At 34.2% G+C, this 18,546-nt stretch overlaps 2 protein-coding genes across 7 annotated transcripts; both read left to right on the top strand.

Annotated features, from left to right (window-relative positions):
- Positions 1–266: 266 nt before the first annotated feature.
- On the top strand, positions 267–4,944 carry LOC122304899 (the record flags this gene model as incomplete). Its single annotated transcript, XM_043117163.1, has 3 exons — positions 267–866; positions 1,960–3,204; positions 3,745–4,944. Coding segments are annotated over 3 exons (3,045 nt in total), but the record flags the coding sequence as incomplete, so codon positions are not given.
- Positions 4,945–10,541: 5,597 nt separating this feature from the next.
- Positions 10,542–17,084, top strand: LOC122305070 (sodium/pyruvate cotransporter BASS2, chloroplastic). 6 transcript variants are annotated; one of them, XR_006241024.1, is made up of 14 exons: positions 10,542–10,889; positions 11,133–11,241; positions 11,582–11,705; positions 11,845–11,886; positions 11,971–12,084; positions 12,167–12,229; positions 12,542–12,669; positions 13,144–13,225; positions 14,303–14,354; positions 14,519–14,616; positions 14,842–15,000; positions 15,863–15,952; positions 16,083–16,494; positions 16,774–17,084. XR_006241024.1 is itself a non-coding variant. In XM_043117373.1 (13 exons), the coding sequence occupies exons 2-13, from the start codon at positions 11,194–11,196 to the stop codon at positions 16,158–16,160; spliced, it is 1,056 nt and encodes a 351-aa protein (XP_042973307.1). In that variant the 5' UTR covers positions 10,542–10,889; positions 11,133–11,193; the 3' UTR covers positions 16,161–17,019. The 6 variants fall into 6 exon arrangements, 2 of the variants coding, with proteins under 2 accessions (XP_042973307.1, XP_042973306.1); XR_006241022.1 differs by having other exon boundaries at positions 16,747–17,084; XR_006241023.1 differs by having other exon boundaries at positions 16,681–17,084.
- The last annotated feature ends 1,462 nt before the right edge of the window (positions 17,085–18,546 follow it).

Raw genomic sequence — 18,546 nt, 5'->3', positions numbered from 1 at the left:
TGGGGCCGAACCTCGTTAACATACTGAGTTTGCTTCTCTCTTACCCTTACTCTTTATATTTATTGTTATTTCATACTTTGTTTATATTTTATATTATATATTTGATTTATAATTGTTATTTTTTTTAATACAACTCAATTCACCCCCCCTCTTGTGTTAGTCATCTGGGCAACAATTGGTATCAGAGCTAAGAGCTCTATTATAAGATTAACTATCTTTTGAGTTAAGATCTTATGGCTAACATTGCAGCTTCATTTGGTGAAGGTCAATCTAGTAGTCGGCTTCCACTCTTTTGTGGAGATAATTACTCATTCTGGAAAGTTAGAATGAGAATATTTCTTCAAGCTCAAGGTAGAGAAATATGGAAATGTATTGTAAATGGACCTTATATTCCAACAAAAGTGGTTGGTGGAGTAAAGGTCAAAAAGGAAGAAGAAGAGTTTGATCGTGAAGACGATAGACTTTATACTTTAAATTTAACTGCTATGAATTTATTATATAATGCTCTTAATGGAAATGAGTTTAATAGAATAATGAATTGCGCTACGGCAAAGGAAATTTGGGATAACTTGGAAGTAACTTATGAAGGAACTTCGCAAGTCAAGGAATCAAAAATTTATATTCTTACTCATGAATATGAAATGTTTAAGATGAATGATGATGAATCTATTTCTAGTATGCACACTCGTTTTACTAACATCATAAACAGCTTGACAGCTCTTGGCAAAGTTTATTCCAAGGTGGAGATAGTAAGAAAAATTCTCAACTCTTTACCAAAACGTTGGGAATCAAAAGTTACAGCGATTCTTGAAGCTAGAGACCTCAAGAAGCTCGAAGTCAATGAACTCATCGGGTCACTTATCACCCATGAGTACACATTGAAAAGAGGAGAAGAAGAAGGAAAGCCAAAGAAGAGCTTAGCACTTAAAGCTGTTCCTCATGAAAGTGAAAGTGATGAAGATGAGGAAAATGACGATAAAGATGAAGAAGTTGCGATGATAACAAGAAGAATTCAGAGGTTCTTGAAGAAAAATAGAACTCCTCCGAGGAAATCTTTCAAAAAGTTTTCCAAGAAAGATTCAGGTAAAAACGACACTTTAATTTGTTATAAATGCAATAAACCTGGTCATATCAAGCCAGATTGTCCTCTGCTAAAGAAAGATCGAAACAAGGGCAAGAAAGCAATGAAAGCTACATGGGATGATGATTCAAGTAGCTCAGATAGTGAAGCAAGCAATGACGAATCAGCAAATCTTTGTCTTATGGCTAAAGATGACATTGAGGTAACAAATCTTGATAATATTGAAAATCCTTCATATGAAGAATTGCAAAATGTTTTAGAAGAGATTTATGAGGAATTTGAAAAATTGGGTATCAAGTATACTGCTTTGAAAAAGAAAAATTCTTCTTTAACAAACGAAATTGAAATTTTAAGAAAAGAAAGTATCATTTTGAAAGATGAAAATCTTGAATTGAATAAGAAGAAAACCAATTTAGAAAATATTGTTGAAAACTTTACGAATGGAAAAAGAAATTTTGAAAAACTTCTTGGTAGTCAAAGATGTGTTTTTGACAAGGCAGGTTTGGGATATATGCCAAAACAAAAATACAAACCTTATAAAAATTTCTTTGATAATCATTCTACCTCAAAGACTAATATTCAAAATTCTTTTCATAAAAATAATTTTGTCAAAAAAGGATATTATTATAATCATTCAAGTTTTTCATATATGTCACATGCTATTTGTAATTTTTGTAATAGAAATGGTCATAATTATCATACTTGTCCTATTAGAAGAAATCATACAATGACTATTAGGGCCATATGGGTACCTAAAAATCTTGTTTCTTCTAATACTAATAAATAAAGGACCCAAAGAACTTGGGTACCAAGAAAAATCATTTTAATTGTTTTTATAGGTATGCATGAAGTCATCCACAAGCAAAAATAAGTGGTTTTTAGATAGTGGATGTTCAAGACACATGACGGGAGACAAGACTAAGTTCTTTGATCTTAGATCTAAAGAAGAAGGACACGTGACATTTGGAGACAACTCGAAAGGGAAGATCGTGGGAATAGGTAAAATTGGTAATGAATCTTCTCTCATAATTGAAGATGTTCTACTTGTTGAATGTTTAAAACATAATCTTTTGAGCATAAGTCAATTATGTGATAAAGGATTTACAGTTACTTTTAAAATGGATAAATGCATTATTTTGAATGATCATGATTGTAATATTTGTTTTATTGCTTTTAGAAACAATAATATTTATACAATTGATTTTGAAGAAATTACCTCACAAGATGCTATTTGCTTGTCAGCTCAAAATGAAACTAGTTGGTTATGGCATAGAAGATTAGGTCATGCCAACATGGAACTTATTTCCAAACTTTCAAAAAATGATCTTGTGAGAGGTTTACCAAAAACATATTTTCTTAAAGACAAAATTTGTGATGCATGTCAATTTGGTAAACAAACAAAAACTTCTTTTAAAACTAAGAAACATATTTCCACTACTAGACCATTGCAACTGATACACATGGATCTTTTTGGACCAAATAGAGTTGCAAGTCTAGGAGGAAAATATTATGCATTTGTTATTGTTGATGATTTCTCTAGATATACTTGGGTCATCTTTCTTGCTCATAAAGATGAGGCACATAATGCCTTTACCAAGTTATGCAAGAGAATTCAAAATGAAAAGGGCTATACTATTTCAAGTATCCGAAGTGATAGGGGAAAAGAGTTTGTTAATAAAAATATTGAAACATTTTGTGATGAAAACGGTTTTATTCATAATTTTTCTGCTCCTCGAACTCCTCAACAAAATGGGGTAGTAGAGAGGAAAAATAGATCTCTTCAAGAGATGGCAAGAACAATGCTCAATGAGAACAACTTGCCTAGTTATTTTTGGGCCGAAGCGGTAAGTACTGCATGTTATGTTATAAATAAAGTTATGTTAAGGTCTAAATTAGATAAAACCCCCTATGAGCTTTGGAATGAGAAAAAGCCCAACATTGGTTACTTTCATGTATTTGGATGCAAATGTTTTATTTTGAATGACAGAGATAATTTAGGCAAGTTTGATGCAAAATCTGATGAAGGTATTTTTCTCGGGTATTCTACTAATAGTAAAGCTTATAGAGTATTCAACAAAAAGACTTTAACTGTACAAGAATCTATGCATGTAGTATTTGATGAATCTAATTCTCCACTCTCCAAGAAATCTATTGATGAAGAAACAGAAGGTATAAATAACACAGAAAGTCTCAATCTCAACAAAGAGAAAGCAATAGAGGAAGTTCAACATGGAGCCATCAGGAAAGATCATCAAAATTTAATACAAGATGCAACCAAACAGTGGAAATTTGTGAAAGATCATCCAGTGGAACAAATTTTGGGAGAACCTTCACAAGGTGTAAGTACTCGATCATCTCTTAGAAATATTTGTAATCATACTGCTTTTCTATCTCAAATTGAACCCAAAAATATTGATGACGCACTTCTTGATGAATCTTGGATTCTAGCTATGCAAGAAGAGTTGAATCAATTTGAAAGAAATGATGTTTGGACACTTGTTCCTAGACCCAAAAATTATACTATTATTGGAACAAAATGGGTTTTTAGAAACAAGAAAGATGAGTCTGGAGTCATTACTAGAAATAAGGCTCGACTTGTAGCCCAAGGTTTTAATCAAGAAGAAGGAATCGATTATGATGAGACATATGCACCTGTCGCAAGATTAGAAGCTATTCGAATGCTACTTGCATATGCTTGTTATAAAGATTTCAAACTTTTTCAAATGGATGTTAAAAGTGCTTTCTTAAATGGTTTTATAAATGAAGAGGTATATGTTGAGCAACCTCCAGGTTTTGAAAATCATAATTCCCCAAATCATGTTTTCAAACTCACAAAAGCACTATATGGACTTAAACAAGCTCCTAGAGCTTGGTACGAGAGACTCAGTGGTTTCTTGATTGAAAAAGGTTTTTCAAGAGGAAAAATCGACACAACTCTTTTCATTAAATATGAAAATGATGATATTCTTTTGATTCAGATTTATGTTGATGATATAATATTCGGTGCTACTAATGAAAATATGTGTCAAGTTTTTGCTAAGACTATGCAGGAAGAATTTGAGATGAGCATGATGGGTGAACTTACATTCTTTCTCGGATTGCAAATTAAGCAAGCAAAAAGTGGGACATTCATCAATCAATCAAAATATATTAAGGAATTACTGAAGAAGTTTGGGATGGAAAATGCTAAGGAAATTGGAACACCAATGAGCCCATCAACTAAACTTGATAAAGATGAATCCGGTAAACCAGTTGACTCGAAGATATATCGAGGTATGATTGGTAGCTTATTATATTTAACAGCCAGTAGACCAGATATTATGTTTAGTGTGTGCTTATGTGCACGTTTTCAATCATCTCCAAAAGAATCACATTTAATTGCAGTTAAGCGCATTCTTAGATATCTTAGTGGTACAATTAACCTAGGGTTATGGTACCCTAAGCACACATCTTTCGATCTAATCAGCTACACAGATGCAGATTATGCTGGCTGTAAAATAGATCGAAAAAGTACTAGTGGAGCATGCCATTTCTTAGGTCATGCATTAGTTTCCTGGTTTAGTAAAAAACAAAATTCTGTTGCACTATCTACTGCTGAGGCAGAATATGTTGCTGCGGGTAGTTGTTGTGCTCAAGTTCTCTACATGAAGCAACAACTTGAAGATTTTAAACTCATGTATAATCACATTCCAATCAAATGTGATAATACAAGTGCTATAAATCTTTCAAAGAACCCAATACAACATTCTAGAACTAAGCATATTGAAATAAGGTATCATTTTCTTCGAGATCATGTGCAAAAAGGTGATATAATGTTAGAGTTCACAAACACACACGATCAGTTAGCAGATATTTTCACAAAACCTTTACCAGAAGACAGATTATATATGATCAGAAGAGAAATAGGTATGATGCATGCTATGAATATCTCTTAAAAGATAGACCAGAGTCAATAAAAATAGAGATAGATTTTTTTTTAATACTTTTACATAAATTTGAGATTCTTAGCCTCATGTTTGAGACGCTCATTCTCTTCATACAATATCATGTCATTCTTATTCATGGGAACCGGCAAGCGGAATGAAGAATCTAATAAAGATTTCAACTGTTTATTCTTCTGCCGAATGATTCCTTCCCTTGTGTGAGACTCTTGAACAATTTGTTGAAGTACAACAATTTGTTCTTTGAGCTTTTCAACTTCGTGATTTTTGGCTTGTAGCCGCTGAGAAAAAGCCACAATAGAGGAAGAGTAGCGAGTCCCAAGACTCACCAAGTCATAAATAGCATCAGAATCTGACTTATTAGTCAGATTATTATTTTCTTGCTGCAACATGGCACCAATGGTAGCTGCAGAAAGAACAGGAGGTTGAGATGCAGAATGCCTCATGGATGGATCTAGAGAAATGTTAGAAGAATGAGCCATTGAGAAAAGAATAGAAGGCTTAAAACGAGAATGCTGAAGGAATGCAGATGAGTTATAGAGATGAGATGAAAACTTGATGCGGATTAGATGAACTTCAGGACTAATTTTATAGAGATAGCATAAAGAATAAGACAAACTATTTTCTCTTCAAATCTTATTTAGTCAAAAGAAATACAAGATATGCTGGACACACATTGTCAAAAGTTTTCTTACTAAGCCAGCGAGATTAACAGTAGATTGTCCCTATTTTTCTAGTAAACGATGAACCTCTGCTGTTATCTGCCGATGTTGACCTTGTATCTGAACCCTTTCTCGTTCCAGCTCTTCTATTCGTGGTTGCAGATCATGAGCATACCAATCTGTAAATTTTTTCAACTCTTGGTTTTCTTGCTTTAGCCTTTTATTCTCACTATCCTTATTAGCAAGCTTCTGTCGTAACTCAGATATTTGCATGTTAAGATGATCAATCTCACTCACCCTCGCCATTAACCTTCGAGACATGATCGTAACAGAGGCAGCATATTGATTACTGAGCATTCTTGATTCTGCAATAATCTCAGAATCAGCCTTACTAGAAAAACGGTTCACTGCTCCTATCATGGTATTGACGGCCTCAGGAGAGAAGATTGATGATTGATGCGTCAAGGGTTCCTGATTCAAGTCTGGAACATTAGTGGAAGAGAATTGCTCAGCCATTCTATCGTTGTGGAAAAACAGAACTCAGGTCAAGAAGTGATTATTTTTTTTGGCATCCGATAGATGAAAATGATCATTTTTTTATAGAAACTCGGAGCCTTCAATCCCGTTTGTCAACAACATCAGGCGATTGTTTAAATCTTTAGCCGTATTAAATTCATAGAGTTAGGCCTCGAGGCTTTGCAGCACTTGTCGGGTCACGGACGGCTCCATTTTTCAACTATCTACAGTGACTATTAAACGCATCGTTTTCTTCAGTCCATTTACTTGTTGCGGATCCTTTTTAATGATGCCAAAAGGGGGAGAAGTGTTAGACTAGAACATTAACATTGTTTAAATTGCTAAACTTGTTATATATGCTTGGAATTATATTTATACTTTTGCTTGAAAAACTAACGCATATTTTCAGGGGGAGCTTAAGTATTAATATAGGTTTCAAGTTCTATCAAATATTTGTCATCATCAAAAAGGGGGAGATTGTTGAACTCAAGGTTTCAAGTTTCATGTGATTATAAATCTACACATGGATTTTGATGATAACAAATGAATTCAAAGAATAAAGAAGTCTCAAGCTCAAGTTGTCTACACAATGGAGTCAAGCACATCAAGGAAACAAGCATGAGCAAGAAGGGAACAAGTTCACATTAAAATTATAGAGTAATGTTGTAAATCTCTTCAAAATTCGAAATTAGGATTAATGCTCAAAATTAATATTTTATCATAAAGCATTAAAATACATTTTCCACATGTGCATGAATATTTTTGAAAATTAAATTTGAAAATTTTGAAAGATGATTGATTGTCATCTTTTGCATGTGCATGCCTTGATTAAAGGATTGAACTTTGAAAATATTAAAGATGATTGATTGTCATCTTTCACATGTGCATGTTTTATTTGAATATTTTCAAAAGTGATTGATGCTTTTTTAGACTTATACAAAAAGTAAAAGATTAGGTTTGGATTTTTTGAAAATGAAAGTGTGCTCATTTTGTCATATGCCAAAAGTAAAAGATTAGGTTTGATTTTTTTTGAAAAAGTGAATGATGTTGTCTTTGACAATTGAGAAAGAAGAACCTTTTATTTGAATTCTTTGAAAAAGTGAATGATGTTATCTTTGACAATTGAAAAAGAAGAACCTTTTATTTGAATTTTTTGAAAAAGTGAATGATGTTGTCTTTGACATGTGAATCTTTTTAAATTTGAATATGAAGTCTCATATGCCTATAAATAGATCATTTGAGAGCTTCACATTCACAACACCAAGAGCATACAACATTCATTCAAAGCTTTCATTCTCTCTTCTCTAAACATTGAGCCTTAATCCTTGTTCATTTTGAGAGATATAGCTTGCGCTGTATTGTTCTTATTTCACTCGTTGAGGAGTGTTTTCTGATAACCTACCCACTATCAGCTTTTGTATCAGAAAAAGGGTGTGTATAACCCTTGTGTGTGTAGAAAGTATTCTACACGGGGAATAGTTGAATCACCACGTGTAAGGTGATTGCAAGTGTAGAGGGTGTTCTACACGGATCCTTTGTAGCGGTGTTGTTCAAAGGTGTAATAGGTTTCTATTTCCACCTGAAGGAGGTTGAATAGTGAATTTGGGAATCCTCAAGGGGTAGCTTGAGGCGAGGACGTAGGCAGTGGGGCCGAACCTCGTTAACATACTGAGTTTGCTTCTCTCTTACCCTTACTCTTTATATTTATTGTTATTTCATACTTTGTTTATATTTTATATTATATATTTGATTTATAATTGTTATTTTTTTTAATACAACTCAATTCACCCCCCCTCTTGTGTTAGTCATCTGGGCAACACTTTCTTTCACTCCTCCCTCACTACTCTGTATATTCCCACTCTCCCCTTTACCATCCTCTGATTCCCCCCTTCCCTTACTACCCTCTCTACCCTCTTCCTCAGTTTCACCTCCACTTTCCTTCTCCTTTCTCCACCAACTCCCCTCCTCCTCTCTTCTGTGCATAGTACTGAAACTTCTCAGTCTTTGTGCCTGCACAGCCCTTAACCATTGCCCATATTGGTTTTCTGTTCCTCCAACCTCCCCTCCTCCTTTGCACCCTTCCTTCTCGTGTTCAATACAACCACAGGTGAAACAGATTCTAGGCATTTTCTCATAGCTGAATGGAATCCAAATTTTCTGCCCTCTTACTATCAAAGTTCTGCCCCTAGCCATCGGTTGGGTGATATCCATATGTATTTGGACACGCAGATAACATCCCCATCCTCTTGCACATCCACCTTCTCCACCTTACCCACTGAGCTCCCTATTTGTTCTCCCCGCTTTTCTGTCATACACGATAGGGGCATGTTGTGGAATCTCACCCAGAAACTTTCTGAGTTGAAATCCACCTGCTTCAAAGGTGTATCTCCAACATACTCCTTCAAAACTAGGAGTTGGTTATCAAATAACCAGGGTCTACCCGCCCACACCCTCATCTTATCATCAACATTGTCAAAAACTAAGGTGAAGATATTCGGACTAACCTCTGTAAATTGTGCTCTCTTGCTAATCCTCCACACCTTTGCAAGAGTAGTTTCCAGAACTTCCTTGCTTATCAGTCTAGGCGAGCAAAACTTCCCCAGTAGAGTTCTTTGTTCCTTGAGTAACAGCTCCCTCGGCATTTCATCATCAATCTCGATGGCAGCTTTCTCCTCATCTAACAATCGCATCTCCTTCCATTTTTCAGCTAGGTCCTCCATCACTTTCCACACGAGAGAATGCTTCTTCCACTGTCGATACAAAGCGTCCCCCTCTCCGCCGTGAACAGCCTTGTTCGTACTGTCCCCTAACCGCTGTACCCCTCCAGAGCCTACTCAGCAAACGCCTGACACCACCTCCTGATTCCCCTGCAGCCGTTATAACCGTCTCACGTACCTCACTCACTCACTCCCTCCACTTCTTTTCCCGAGAGAAAACAAAGGAGACTAGGACTACTCCCAGTTATGTTCGTATCTCTATCTTTATTTTAAACCTTCCTTAAGTGTTTTTTAATATATAGGATAGTATGATTTATAATATATTTAACCCTATAATAAAATAACGTCTTTTCGAACGTACCTAAAATGATGTCATTTCATTATAAACATAATTATATATAATGGGTCGGGCTAGGTTGGGCCTAGCCTAGGCCCTATCCCCCAACTCTTTATAATGTGAGAGCAAATGCCCCTGTATGCCAGTGGCGAGGGCAGAGGGTGGCGGGCTAGATGCGGGGCCTATGTATTAGACCTCATAAATATTTACTACACAACATATTTAAAAAGAGTAATACTAAATACATGATGTACAAGTTCATGCACTTATTTTAGAAAAAAATGAAATTCACCATAAAAAGTATATTTTTTATGTGAATTCTATATTTAATTATTTTCTAATAAGAATATCTGGGACTTGAATATTTTAATATTGTACAAATTATTTTCCATTTGAAGAAAAAATAACTAACCTTTTAACAAATCTTTTAAATGGTATTAAATATAATTTTAAGTGTGCAAGCCCCACACACTCCATTTGAAAAAAAGTGAGATTTATTACTAAAAAAATAATTTTCATATAGTTTTCAAATTTACTCACATTTTTCAACGAAAATGCTCGAGACTTGTGTACCTTAAAATTGCCAATATAATTTCATTTTCAATGTGTTAAATGTTAATGACATATTTTAAGTGTTGGATTCTAATTTATCTTCTTATTACAACAAGTTTTATTAAACTTTAAGAGACTGTTTGGATAGTTAGATGAAATAAGATGATTTTAGATTAAAATTAAAAATTAAAAATTAAATAAAATATTTATTATCATATTATTTTTTAATATTATTATTATTTTAAAATTTAAAAAAATTGAATTGAGATTTAAAAAGTTGAATTATTTATTATATTTTATGTGAAAATTTAAGAAAATTATAATTGTGAGATGAGATTACATGATATCTCTAAACTTCCTCTAAATCGACAACAGTCATTGCTCATGTCCTTTAACGTGACAAACTTATTTGAATTTTGCTACCATACATATCATTTTCTGCTAGAATTAGAAAGCTACGTTTCATGAGATAATGGGAACTTCATTTATAGGCCACGAACACTGGAAAGTTAACAAAAACGACAACTATGGGCCTACAGGCTATGGCCATGAAATCTGCAATAATGCAATTTTGTTTGGGAAAATGTTACGCATCATTTTAAATTATATATTTTAATATTATTTTTTTATTTTATTCTTATTAACTAGTTGAGTTGTTTATTTATTATTTAGATATTACATATTTGTTATTAAAAAATTAAGATAAATATGATATATACAGTGTGAGAGTAATAAGTAGAATTAATGTTTCGTTTTTGCAGAACATCTGGATAACCCGAACCTTCGCGTGTGTGTTTTGGTCCGTCGGTTTCCACGACCGCCACAGATATCCCCTTGCCATTCTTGGACTAAACCCCGATGTCCATTGTGAAAAGTGCAACACTGAAACCTTCACTCGTCCCTTCTCACATCAAAGCCCTGTACCCATTTGATCCCTCTTTTTAATTGAGCCAGGTGTTTTCTTGCTTGCTTCAATGGCGTCCATGTCTAGATTGGTTCTCAAGGACTGTAAGTTTCGGACACACGACGTTTTGTACAAACCAAGCTCTTCTCTTCCTGCTAGGAAGCTTCAATCGTATCTGGGTATGTTTCATTTTTGCTTGTTTAGGATTGTTTGCTTCTGGGGTACTGTTTATTTGATTGTATGGCACGTGTTCTAATGTGTTGAATTTTTTTGTTTCGAAATTTGGTATTTTGGGGAGTACGCAAATAACCTACCTTGGTCTTTTCCTTTATTGTTTATTGTGACATTTAGTTGCTATGAGCAACGAATTCCGAATTCTTCTTCGGGGTTTCTTTCTTTCCCCTACTGATTTGAGATTTTAGATGTAAGAGGGGAGTTTCCTGAAGCTAAGAATGGAAGAAGTTTGTCAGTTCTTAACAAGCCATGGAGTCCAGTAGTTACAATCCCTTCTTCAGTCATTCAAACTTCAAGGTATCTATTAAGATCAATTGAGTGCCTTTGTGTGTTTTGCGCTTAAGTTATATTGCTGTTTACTTAAAGAAAGTGATCATAATGTCATAATTTAAATTTATGACCAATATGAAAATGCCAGAGAAGAACCAATAATTAGTCGATTTGGGAATCAAATTCTTATAATCGTATTCATCCAAAACAAATTAAGCATACGTTTGTATATTGATATATGTTAGTCTTCCTGGAGGAAATGATCATAGGAGGGCATCTTCCGTTCTCTACAAGCTTGCTGGTGCATATACCCATCTGTACACTTGTAGTATATTGTTAAGAATAATTTGTTGGCTCATTTATTTAGGAACTCTCAATTTTTATGCAAGGCTGCAACAAATTTATCTGGAGATGGCCCCAGTAAAACACCCGATGGAATGAGTCAGTATGAGAGAATAATTGAAACTTTGACGACTCTTTTTCCGGTTTGGGTATGTGTTACATTCTGTAAGGACAACCTGGCCAATCTCCGTTTCAATGTTTTTAAGTGGCATACTTATCTTATTGTAATTGCGTTTAAGATTCTTTCTTGAGGAGTACATTCAAAATCTAAACCTATTTATATGACAGGTCATATTGGGCACCGTTGTTGGCATCTACAAGCCGGCTGCTGTAATATTGTGCCCTTTTTCTTTTGCGTTGTTGGATGTCAAGTTAGCTGTTGATTAACCAATTGAATTTTGGATCTTCTTACAGGTAACATGGTTGGAGACCGACCTTTTCACTCTTGGCCTAGGTTTCCTCATGCTTTCAATGGGATTGACACTAACATTCGAGGATTTCAGACGCTGTTTGCAGAATCCATGGACTGTTGAGAATTAAATAATTACTTTGTTAATTTGATATATATTTTTTCTTACCTGGTTTAAATAATCAAGTTTTATTGATGCAGGTTGGTGTAGGATTTCTTGCTCAATACTTGATTAAACCCATGTTGGGCTTCGTCATTGCATTGGTACTTCTTCAAAATTATCAGAACTTGACATCTATATGCTTGTTAAGTTCTATTTGTTTTTAACCTCTCTCATGAGCAGAATCGATATTGAGTTCCTTTTTTGCTAAATAAGAACCTAATAGAGAAAAAGAGAAAAAAAAGAAGGGGGGGGGGGGGGGGGGGTTGGAGGGGTGTGGGATCACCTAATTTATCTTTCAGAGTGGAACTGATTTTGAATTTTGTAATCCGGAAAAGAAAACTCTATTGTATAATGTGTGACAATAACTGTGGGAGAAATTATCACTGTTAACATTTAAACTCTATGATTTCCAGACTCTGAAACTGTCTGCACCTCTTGCAACTGGTCTTATTTTGGTCTCATGCTGCCCTGGAGGTCAGGCATCAAATGTTGCAACTTACATATCAAAAGGAAATGTGGCACTTTCTGTTCTAATGACAACGTAAGCTGAACTTCTTCAAATAATTTTCTCCCCCTGAGAGGGTTGACAAGTTTTTGCTGCTCTTGAATTCTTTTTTTGGTTATGGATGTGCACATTCAGAACACTGGCCACAATATTGAACTGATAAATATATGCACTGTAAAGTTTCCAACATAGTTCTCTAGTTCTCAATAATTTGGTTGTTATATGAGTATTATAATGTTAAATAATTAACTGTTAAGATATAAATTAAACTATAAATTTGATAATTAAACTCACCTCTTCCCATCAACTTAAGCTTTTGGGACAATTTGTAATGTAACACTAACAGCAGTTACTTGGATGAATGGGTTTAAGTTCTTGTGTCATCTAGGAAAAGTAATTATGACTTCTTCCATAATTCTTACATAAAGGAGCATGTTTTTCCAATTCATTTTGTTTCATATTAGTTGAGTATGAGTACTTTAACTTCATAATCATTCTGGACTTCTGTAGATGTTCAACTATTGGAGCTATTGTTATGACACCACTCCTCACTAAGCTTCTTGCTGGTCAGCTTGTTCCAGTTGATGCTGTGGTAAGTTTTTATGTAACTGGTAAACAACTCAATATCTAATCCTTGGATTTGCTGATGTATAAGTGAGGTTGTTGAAAATAAATAAAAAACTGAGGATCTTGAAGAAATAAATATGCTTTATTTCGCCAGTTAGGGCACCTGTTCAGATTGCAAACTGCTGCTAGCACTGTGAGAAACCACCTTTTGGTCTACAATTCCAATATCCTCAGTGCATAACGGTTTGTTGGACCCTTTAGGAGTCCATACATATTCCAGGCTGATTAAAGGGCCATTCATCACATTTGGTAAATGATCTTGAAATTATAAGAGAGAGCTACAATTTGCCCACATGTGGTGCGAGGTAAATTACAATGTTGCCCTTTGTCAACCTGAGCTCCATGCATTCGACTGTTGAAGTTTTTTGTCAACTATGCTAGTGGAAATCATGTGCTTTGAGAAAATATGATGGCACTTTACAGATTTATGGCTTAGGAAAGTAATCCCCCCAAAATCATTTTTATTATTTGATTGGCACCAGGTGTCCAAGAAAACAGTCCTGACTAATCCCGTGGGTGCACAGGCCCTAGGCAAAGAGTTTCCTGCAAGTGCACCTTGGGTAATTCGAGGGGAAATTCTCCCAATCCGATAGCTCATAGAAATTGTTTGCATCCAAAGCTCTTACCACTCGAGCCAACCCCTAGGGGTTTTCCCCAAAATCATATGTTTATAATTGTTGGTTCATAGTAGTGTGCAATAACAAAGTATAACAGACAAAAAGGGCATAAACCTTAGTGGGTAAACTGCCACCTTGAAACCAAAGGTCGACCGAATGAATATATATACATATTTATATATATTGGAACTCTTGAAAAATATATGTTAGATAAGAATACAGACTGAATTGATCCCATTCTACAAAAGGGTAATGTGTAATATTTTGTATAAAAAATATAGCATGTGTCATCCTATTCAGTTTAAGCTGAATTTTAGAAAGATATTCAGGCCATGTTTAATACTTGTGAGAAGGTCTAAGTTTTCTCCATATAACTCACATGCAGAAATTTACCTGTGATTTTGGTGTTCCTACCATCTTTGCAGGGTCTGGCGATCAGCACTTTTCAGGTTGTTTTAGTGCCAACAATTGTTGGAGGTAACTGAAAGGGGTTTAAATTTATGTCCATTGTACTTATTGAAGATTTCTGTCCAGTGGATTTAGTTGCATAGAAAATTAATTTCTCTGCTACAATTCAAAGTTTATCTCAAGGGTCAATGCACCATGGACATACATGATTTAGTTTTTGCTTTCTGTGGCAGTGCTGGCAAATGAATTATTCCCCAAATTCACTTCGAAAATAGTGACTGTGACACCTTTGATTGGAGTTATTCTCACCACACTTCTCTGTGCAAGCCCAGTAAGTTCATGTGCGAGGGTAGTGCTAGGATGGGTGAACTCCTAGGAAGTCCTCATGTTGCACCCCTCCTTTTTTATTTTATTTTATTTTAAAAGCCCAGTAAGTTCTGAAAAAATAAAGCTGTATTTAATTGATCATTTTTACAGCTTCAGTATTTCATTTCAGTATTCTGGTGATAGTTGTTTCATGGATGGAACTTACTTTGATTTTTTTATGATTTTTAAGATTGGACTAGTTTCAGATGTATTGAAAACTCAAGGAGCGCAACTAATACTTCCAGTGGCTGTCCTACATGGTGCTGCATTTGCACTTGGTTATTGGCTTTCAAGAGTATCATTTGGTGAATCCACTTCTCGTACTATTTCTATAGAATGCGGGATGCAGGTATTATACGTATTCTTCATGATTATTTCTTTACCAACAATGCTTATGACCTTTAAAATATTTACAATGATAATCTGTATGAATCCACCCTTGACCATGCATACTCTTCCACCATCGGCCCCACTCCCCAAAAAAATCCTCTCAGTGTCTAGATAAAATAAGTTACACAATTTTGGATATAAAAAGGGTAACTAATTAGAAGGAATCTTTTGATTGATGATGTTTGGCATGTTTTGGCTGGCTGGAATCTGGGACCTGCTACTAAAATGATTTTGAACTATAGATATACATATGCTGAATCTGAAGGTTCTCTCTGTGCCCAATGCAGGTTAAATTGATCAGTTATACATTATATATAAATACTAAATTGTTTCTTCTTGAATAACCTTAGACGATAAAGACCAAGACAATAATTATTGAAGAGCCTTAGATTTAGAGCCCCATTTTTTTGGCAATAATCAAAAGCCCCATTTTTGGGCAATAATCGTGCACCATTATGCTGTCAGTGGGCGATCCTTCTATATATTTTTGTGTGGAGAGAGAGAGAGAGAGAGAGAGAGAGAGAGAGAGAGAGAGAGAGAGAGAGAGAGAGAGAGAGAGAGAGAGCATGTAGGGGGTGGCGGTGGCAAAAACCTTCAATTAAAAGACTAACATGGCTTTACCCTGAAGTTGCTAAAGTATTTCTTCTTGCAGCTGAAGATAGTAGTTTAATGGTGAAATTGATAGATTAAAGTGAGTAGAAAAATATTTCCACATCGCCACTACAATCATATCACACCATTTTACAACTCTTGTGTTGTATAACTGACCATCTAATTTATGTGCTTGGTACTTTTATTTATTCTTTCAAGTTTATCTGCAGAGCTCTGCACTGGGGTTTTTGCTCGCGCAGAAGCATTTTACAAATCCCCTTGTTGCTGTCCCTTCTGCTGTCAGCGTTGTTTGCATGGCTGTAGGAGTCTTTCTTGCACTTGCTCAAACTTACTGTTTTCATTTTCTCCAAGCACGCGTATTCCGTTTTCTTTTTCTTCTTGGAAATTTACTAGTCCCAATCTTATTGATGCACGCTAACTCCCCTGCAGCTTGGTGGGAGTGCTCTTGCAGTCTTTTGGAGGAACAAGCCGATACCTGTTGACGACAAGGATGACTTCAAGGAATGAAAATTCTGTCTCGGGCTTTGTTCTTGAAAAAATCTATTTGCAAGCCTCTCTTTTTTTTTCACACATCTAACACAACACTGAAGTGGATCCCACAATGATAAAAAGTATTGGTATTTTAACTTTTTTATAACTATAGTGGATCCCACAAGTGATGTGCTGATACATCGGGCTTGCAAATAACATAACCTTTTGTTCTTTATGGGTATTGTTTCTCGCTAAATTAAGCCAGTTCGAAGGATTTATTTTTGTGGTCCTCTTAGTTCTTCTCAGGTTCTTTGGAATTCTGTGAAGACATCAATGGAAAATTAAGGGGATGCGAATGTTTGGGTTTCAGGTATTTGTTTCTGCAGAGCATTAAAACAGGAATTTAGAAACTGAACTTTTTGTTTCATTTTGAAAATAACAGATATTTTTAATTCTCTGAGAGACCCATTACTCTTCAAAACTTCCTGTCTTGTTTGTAATTTCATTTGCCAGCTTTACAATTGGTTCCATCTTCATTTTCGTTTGAAAGATGCAGATCGGCAGAGGCCGAATGCTCTTCCCCTCTTGTATGATAGCAAATTTGAATGGAATATTTTTGCAGCAATCATGTTTCCTCAGCAATTTTCAGGTTTTCAGCAATGTTGTGCCTACCTTTGTCCAACAGTGTAGAAGGTGTTTGAGTTACAAAATTGCAGGGAATCATGGTCCAATCTGATGTGTTACTTACTCAAAAAGTTCTGATGTATGTCAGAATTGGATCTCCTCCCGTTCCTGGGAATAACATGACTGACTTGGGCAGCAATCCAATGATTCCAATCCCATGTTTACAACTTTACCATCCCAATTTATGATTTGCATAGTCTTTTTGTCCATATGAGATAGAATGATTTGATTCCAGGTACAGAAGAAAAATATTAAACCATGAACTTTAATATCCAATCTTTTCCTATTTTAAGGCCTTAAATAATTAAATATATATATTTTTATCTTTTGATGAGGATAATCTTGTCATTTCATATCTTAAAAATTTGCATTATTTATCTATTTACTGAACAGTCATTTATTCATAATTCGGTGTAGAGAGTTAGGGAACACACCATCTACCTCATTGATGTGTCATGTTTGATTTGCAAAATTCAAGTCTCTGAATTTTTCTTATAAATTTATCTTGCCACATCAGCAGTGTATTTCTCTTTCTTTATTTGAAAATGCAATGAGCAAAATGCCAAAAACCTTTTTATAAAATACCATCCTATATTTTTAAGTTTTGAGTGTCCGACACATCGTAAAAAACCCCAATACATGTTATTGATGGGAGTTTAAAATTCATAGAAGTAATCAAACGTCGACACTGAATTGCTATGTGAATTGTGATGCTCAATATTCCCTTTAAAAATAGAAAATTATCTTATTAACCTTTTTGGTATAAAAGAAATAATTATAATTTCATTTTTTAAAAATTAATATATGTTTTTGTCAATTTTTTTTTACCTTCTAAAAGTTATTTTCTAAATCACAATAAAGTTGGCATATTTCATCTCATATGATTATTATAATTTTTTGAAAATTTCAAACAAAATATAAAAATAATTTCATTTTTTTAAATTTTAAAATAAGAATAATATTAAAAAATAATACTCTAATAATATTTTATTTGATTTTCATCTTTTCTCATATATGTAACCAAACGTGACCTAATTCTTTAATGTGACTATTTTGAGAGATGGAAAGTAACATTTTAAGGAAGGAAGAAAGGGAGTTACAACTATAACGCTTCTATCACACGCTATCAAAATCACTTTATTTGTAATTTTTTTCTATATATATCTTTCTAATATGTAATTTATTTATTTTCACATGTATCTTAAATTTCTGTTATGTCTTTTGTTTTAGAAAAATAAAATATAGTCTCTTGAACTTTTGTCCATAAAGTATGACCCTCTAATCTGTCTTAGACAAAGTATGGAATTTGTTAACTTTGTTTTGGACAGAGTTGTGCTGTCTTTCAGACGGTAGTCTGTAGAGGTTTGGAGTATGGATCAAACCATATTAGTCATAATTGTGTACTGATGAGTTATTAATATTGTAGTTGGTTTGTAATATATATTTTAGGTCAAAGTTTTAAGGTCCATTATTAATAAATGCTGTATGTTTTATCAAAAAATAAAAAAAGAATATATTAATAATTGGTGTATTAGTTTTTAAGACTTAACATTTTGTTACTTTTTTTTTTTTTTCCCACAAAATCCATTAAGTTGGAGATAGTCTTTGTGATAGTAATTGCTATACAAGTTACCATTTTTTTAATTTAATGATTCAGAAAATAATTTTAAGTGTATAGGTATATTTTTTTAAAAATATTTAAATATATTAAAAAAATATAAAATAAAATAAAAAAAAA

Source organism: Carya illinoinensis, chromosome 3 (genome assembly GCF_018687715.1).
Source record: "Carya illinoinensis cultivar Pawnee chromosome 3, C.illinoinensisPawnee_v1, whole genome shotgun sequence".
NCBI lineage: Eukaryota > Viridiplantae > Streptophyta > Magnoliopsida > Fagales > Juglandaceae > Carya > Carya illinoinensis.
The sequence above is the reverse complement of the archived record's forward strand: the minus strand, read 5'-3'. Positions and strand labels throughout refer to the sequence as shown.